General features: G+C 36.0%; 1 protein-coding gene across 1 annotated transcript; it reads left to right on the top strand.

The window, feature by feature from the left end:
* Positions 1-1481: 1481 nt before the first annotated feature.
* On the top strand, positions 1482-2576 carry LOC109675736 (mas-related G-protein coupled receptor member X1-like). Its single transcript, XM_020152374.2, has one exon. It carries the CDS (start codon positions 1496-1498, stop codon positions 2408-2410), a length of 915 nt encoding a protein of 304 aa, XP_020007963.2. The 5' UTR covers positions 1482-1495; the 3' UTR covers positions 2411-2576.
* Positions 2577-6844: the final 4268 nt, after the last annotated feature.

Raw genomic sequence — 6844 nt, 5'->3', positions numbered from 1 at the left:
TGTGAGACTAGTAGTAAATCAGTCATTATTTTTGTTCTCAATTGCATGTTTTATTTTTCTCACAGTACTGGGGTTGATGTTGGAGCATATCTTTTGAGAACAGGAAACATATCATTTACTACCAAATAGGTTCTAGAGTAGATTAAAAGAGACAATGCTTAATGAACTCTCAGTAAGTTACTATTATTCACTCATGCGAACTTTTCTCTTTCTCTATTTGATATCTGTATGAACATCTCTCTTTGCATTACAAACCCTATACTTCTGTACTTTCCCCCACAATCTTCTCTCACACAGAAGTGTTTATCAGGCTGGGAGTGGTGATTCAGGCTTGTAATCCCAGCACTTGAGAAAAGAAGACAGGAATATCACACATTTAAAGCCAATTTGGTCTCAACAGTGAGACCCTATCTCAAAAAACTCTCATCAGAATAGAAACTCTACTAAGGTTATCCTGGGAGATAGCATGGAATAAGATGGAGTAGAGTAGGACATATTGCACACTCTACAACACACCACTTAATGGTCCTCCACAGATACTCCATATTTCAAATACCTCTTTTCAGAGGTTCCCCAGACCTTATCCTAACTTACTACCTCATCTGTCCAGATGAAAAATTCAACCTCAACACAAGCCCTACTCTCACTTTGTACAGCAAAATGCTTCTAGGTGCTGAGCAAAGCTATATTGAATCCTCATTACAAAGGCACACCAGTGATCATCTTCAGTTATTTGGGCACACATTAAGTAATTCTTGATTCTTGTAAACACACAGTGCTGCTCTTGAAAGCATGCTGAGTGAAATTTTCTTTCTAACATGATATACATGTATGGTAATTCCTTTCATTTTTATTTTCTATTGAACTCAAACCATCTAATACCCTAAGGATTCTCATTCATTTCTTCATTCCTCGAAGAAATATTAGGAACACAAAGTGCCCCACACAGTATAATCTCTGGGGTTATAAAAAGTGGCCCTGACTTCATTGGACAACACACTGAGACATTTGTAGTCCACCAGGCTTAAGCTTTCTCACAAATGTCAAGAAAGAGATCACAGTTTCCTCAAGTTGTAAAGCAATACTTCTTTTTCCTCCATCAGGGAACCCTCAAAGTCATGGGTGCATCATGATTGCCTCTGTGTCTTTATAAATTCCTGCAACTGAGAAATAATTTCTCTCCCAGGACAGAGTATTGTTGGGTCTGAAGCTCAATCCCACTGAATGGAGGTATTTGGATCATAGAATATTCCATATTATTTAGAGGACCTGAGTTGAAGGAAAAGGAAGGTCAGGCTATAGACTCAATAAGTACTGGGTTTGAAACCATATACCCTACCTCTTGATTTTTTAATCACAACAATCCTTTGTTCCCATCCTCTTTATAACAGGGATAGTAACTTGCAAATCAGGTGGTTCTGAGAATGAGTGATCATATAGAAGGTTCTCAAATCTTGTTTGTGTTCTCAGGGGCACCAGTGGAGGTTTTGTGAGCATGGATACAACCATCCCACCTGAGTGGACAGAACCCACACCAATGAATGGAAGTAACCAGTCCTCTTATCCATTTTGTGACAACACCGAGGTCCTGGATTATCTGATCTTCATCATTGCACCAGTTGGGCTGGCAGGAAACATGACTGTGCTCTGGCTCCTGGGCTTCTGTATATGCAGGAATGCCATTTCAGTCTACATCCTAAACCTGGCTCTATCTGACTTCCTCTTCCTCTGTTGCCTTATTATTTCTTCCCTGCTGGATATCATCAAATTATTCAATCACCTCTCTGTCTCTATAATCTTAAGCAATCTGGCATTCCTTCCCTATATTGCAGGACTGAGCATACTCAGTGCCATTAGCACTGAGCGTTGCCTGTCAGTCCTGTGGCCAATTTGGTACCGTTGTCACCGCCCAAGACACATGTCACCTGTCATGTGTGCTGTCCTCTGGTCTTTGTCTCTGATGCTGATCATCCCAGAGTGGTACTACTCCGGCTTTGTGGATCCGTTTTTTCATGGTGATTGGTGGAAATATGTTGATTTTATCATTTCTGCATGGCTGATTATTTTATTTGTGATTCTTTCTGAGTCTAGCCTGGCATTGCTGCTCAGGATCCTCTGTGGCTCCAGGCGGATGCCACTGACCAGACTGTATGTGACCATCCTGCTAACAGTGCTGGTTTTTCTCATCTGTGGGCTGCCTTTTGGCATTCATTGGTTCCTCTTATGCTGGCTTCCAATTCCTTTTTACACTTTTTGTTATCTTCATCCAATGACAGTTGCTCTGTGCTGTGTTAACAGCTGTGCCAATCCCATCATTTACTTCTTCATTGGGTCCTTTAGGCAGCGACGACAGCAGCGGACCCTCAAGCTGCTTCTCCAGAGGGCTCTGCAGGACACTCCTGAGGAGTAAGAATGTGGAGATGGCCATCGTCAGGAGAGCCTGGAAATATCCAGAAGCTAGTGTCATAATAATGAAGACCCCTCCTGTGGTCACACAAATGTGGCTTTGAAAGTCCATGCTACAGTTATGTACTCTTCTTCTAGATTCATGAATTGGGAATTCCTCAGTGCTTGCAATGCCTTCAGATAAAGTTTTTAAACTTGATTTTTCTTATATTTCTTAGAGAAATATAAAATAATAATTTTTATATAAATATAAAATAAATAATTTGTATATAAATATAAAATTCTTATTCAAAAATAAGAACGCCTCCAACTTTTTTGATATTATCAAACAATTCCTCAAATTTCCTTTGAACATTTCTTAAGGAATGCATTTTCTTGGTGTTTTTCATAGCAGAGGAATGAATTCCTACTTAAAGCCATATTCTCAGATTTATAAGCATTTTCTACTAGAAGGTATTGAAAAAAAAGACTCCCTGCTTTTATCTCAGACCATATTCCCAGAGAATGAAATCATGTTCTGTGATGGGTCAGTACTCCAGGTAAAAGCTTGGTTCTAAAGGAGTGAGTTCTGTTTCATCTAAATATCACTGCATTCTCTGGGTTTGGGAAAAATAATTTCCTTCGAGATAGACTTTTACTGCAAAAGAACAGTGCAGGAAATTGGGCTTATGTAAAGTTTTCTGGTGACATTTGTTCATGACATGATGACAGATTGGCCTTGTTTGTCAATAGATAAAATCATGTCTTTCGTGTTTCAGATCTGAGAAGTGGTTATTTAGCTCTTTCTCTGACCAGTATGGTCTAGAAATATCCATATCCTGGATATATCAGAATGCAGAACCTGGGAGTGCTTGATTAGAAAGTGCACTGAATGTGAGATGAGGCATCTGAATTCCATGCTGACCCATTGACGAATCCAAACCACATGCCCACAACAGGCAACCCAAGCAGGTAATAAGGTTATTAGATTTCCAAGTCTAAATCTTATGCCATTAGTGGTCTGGAATCCATTTTTGGAATAAGACAGTGGAATTTGTACCATAGACTTGGGTTTAAGACAACTATCATCATGAATTAAGTACCCTCAGAAGTTCATGTTTCTTTATTGAAGAGGTGATAGCAACAGTGGAATGCACACACTTTTTTAGTGTTGACTTTTTGCCTCTTCTAGGCCCCAAATTGGGAGCAGAGAAGGTAGTTCATCTTTAAGTTAAGTTGAGCATTTTATTTCTGACCTAAAAATTCAAATTCAGACATTTTTATCACCTTGGTATGGATGATTGCCTGAGAGTTGGTAGCCATTATTAGAAATGTCATATTCAAACTCTCTATGCCACCTTGCACTTCTTTTGAAATGCAGTGTTCCTATTGCGGAATCAGCTGAGTGCTGTTAATAGATGAATGGATAAGGGAAATATGGTATTTCTAGGCAATGAAGTTTTACTCAGCCATTAAGAAGAATGAAATTGTGGTCATTTGCTTGAAAAAGGATGGAACTGGAGCTCATCATGTAAAGCGAAATAAGTCAATACTCAAAGACAAGTAACACAATATTCTCTCATTTGTGGAAGCTAGGCAGAACAAAACAAAGAAACAAAACAAAACAAAGGAAAAAACTCCCAAGGTCATAAAAGAGGAAGAGAAAAGACAGAGAGAAGGAAATGGCATATAAAAATAGTTATAGAGGGGGAATATGATCAAAGTACATGGTGTGCATGTAGGAAAGCCTTATGATGAAATCTCTTTTAATTAAATTTAATACATAGCAGTAAATTTAATTTAATTTAACATGTAGCAATAAAACAAAAGTAAAAAAGAAATCCAGTGTTTGTAGCACTTTGATATCCACATTGAATTCCTGTTTTAGCATGCTGTTACACATATGACAGAATAATGCTTACAGCTTGAGGTTCCAAAAAGTACAGAAGAGATGCAGATCTGAGCCTTTAGAGAATCTTTAAAATTCTATTTATTCACTTTAAAGATTTCACTTTTAATTGGAAACAAATATGGAAATAATTTTAACATATGCTTCATTTTAGTATAGTGGTTCAGTGAATGTTTATTATACAGTCACATATCACTTAATGGCAGGGTACATTCTAAGATATATGTCCTTAGGCAATTTTATCCTTGTGTGAATATCATAGTGTGTAGTTACATTAATATAGATGGAATAGCCTACTACACGTGTATGATATATGATATAGCTTATAGTCTATTTCCTCTAGGGCCATGATGAGCAAACAAAATAACTCAAGAATGCATCAAGCACAACAGAAAAAGGATGCCATTAAGAGACTCAATAAGTATGAGACTGCCACTGTAACATGCAGAAAGTTTTAAAGTAATTTTCCTTATAAGTAGACACACTCTCTATAATAGTAATAATAATAAAATGTAGTATTGCAAACAGATAAACTGTATTGTCATTTATTTTTAATTTAGGTATTAAATACTGTACATAAGTGCATGTGCTACCCTTGTTTAAAACCATTGGCTGTGCAGTAGGGTTATAGACAGCTGCAATATCACAACATGTAATACATTGTGTTACAAGGTGACAATGGCTACAACATCATTAGGTGTTAGGAATTTTTCAGCTCTATTATAATATAAAGAGATCACTTCCACATAAGTAGTTTCATTGGATGAAAAATGTCATGTATGCATGACTGTATTACCTTCTTGCCTGTGTGCCTGGCTCATAAACTTCTCTAGAGTATACCACATTCTCATTTTTATTGACTTCTATATCCATGGAGGCAGTCTATACAACAAACTGTTTCACTAGTTTTAACATTTCATTCTAAATTAATTACAAACTAACTATAAATTGCAAAAACAGTACAGAGATTTCCTGTTGTACTATCACTCAGCCTACACCAATGGTGATATATTACACAGATACAGTATATTATCAAAACAAGGAAACTGACATTGGTACAACAAATTGCCTATGCTTCAGATGCCATTCAAGTTTCACATGCACTCATCTTTGTTCTGGGAAGGGTTTATCTTTGCAGAAAATTCTACATTTGTCAGATACATAAATACACATAACTATCCCACATTCAGGACATTGATTCCTTCAGGCCTCCTTTCATGGTGCTATGCACCCCTTCCACTCCCAACCCCCTTGGCAATTTCTGACCTGTTCTCTACATCTTTACTTTCCTCATTTCAAAATGATATCTAAATGAATCATACAGTGTCTAAACTTTTGTGTTTGGGGTTTTTTTCATGATAGCCTCAAGATCCATCCAAATAGCTGCACATACCAAGTTTCTTGTTTTACTTGCTGAGTGCTATTCCATTGAATAGATATATTATGGTTTGTTTCACTATTCACAATTGGAAGGACATGAAGTTTGTTTCTAGTTGACTATTATAAATAAAGCTTCTATCAACATTTGTGTACAGATTTTAAGTGAATATATTTTCCATTCTCTGGGAAAAATATCTAAGGTGAATTTCTGGGTGTCATGGTGATCTATATTTAATTTTTTCAGAAAATGAAAAAGAGTTTTTCAGAGTAGTTGAATTGTATTGTGTTCCCGTCAGAAATGTATGAAAAGTCCGTTTTTTCAATATCCTTGCCAACATTTGAAATTGATTAGTTTTTATATTAGTTATTTTAGGAGGTATAAAATGGATTCTATACTGGTTTCTTTTGAGAACTCTCTCCGTGGTTTGTTCATGAGTTCTTCTTTTCCCTATGTCTTCATATGTCTCTCCTTTGTGCGTCTATGTCCTAACCTTCTTTCATGTGGACACTGGTCATATTTGTTTAAGGCTTGCTTTAAAAGCTTCATTTTAATTTATTTAGCTTTAAATGTGCCATCTTCAAATACACACATATTCTGAAGTTCTTGGTGGTAAGCACTTTAATATCAGAGACACACATTTTAGCCTAATACAAGGTCCTATTAAGAATTTGTGAACTTTTCCAAATGTTTTTAATTTTTTCCCTTGTGTGAGTTTACTAGGAGTTTAAACAAAGATAATAGTACAAAAGTAGTTTCACTCAACCTAAAATTTATACTAAAAGAATTTACACTTCAGTTAAAAAATACTGACATTCTTTCTCCACTGTTTAAATTTTGAAGTAGTACATGCTACATACACTTTAATGAATTCTTCCTAAATTTCTTTCATAGATAATCTGTCTTCCCATAAAAAAGGAGAGATAAAATAGCTATCAAATTCAAGTACTTATTCATGAATTAAGGAATTATTCTTTGTTAGTTGAATAAAGATTATCCAGACTTTCCTAACAATGTAAAAAAAGAAAAGGCAATGCATATCATCCCTGAAACTAGCCTCTTTTCAAAAATGTTCATTTGGGCTATGTTTTTCTTTCTCTTTGGATGTCCCTTTTAAAACAGTTTTATGCTATTTTAAAATTAGTATACATTAATAATATGAGGGAGTTTCA

Source organism: Castor canadensis, chromosome 1 (genome assembly GCF_047511655.1).
Source record: "Castor canadensis chromosome 1, mCasCan1.hap1v2, whole genome shotgun sequence".
Lineage (NCBI taxonomy): Eukaryota > Metazoa > Chordata > Mammalia > Rodentia > Castoridae > Castor > Castor canadensis.
This window is presented reverse-complemented; position numbering and strand designations above follow the sequence as displayed.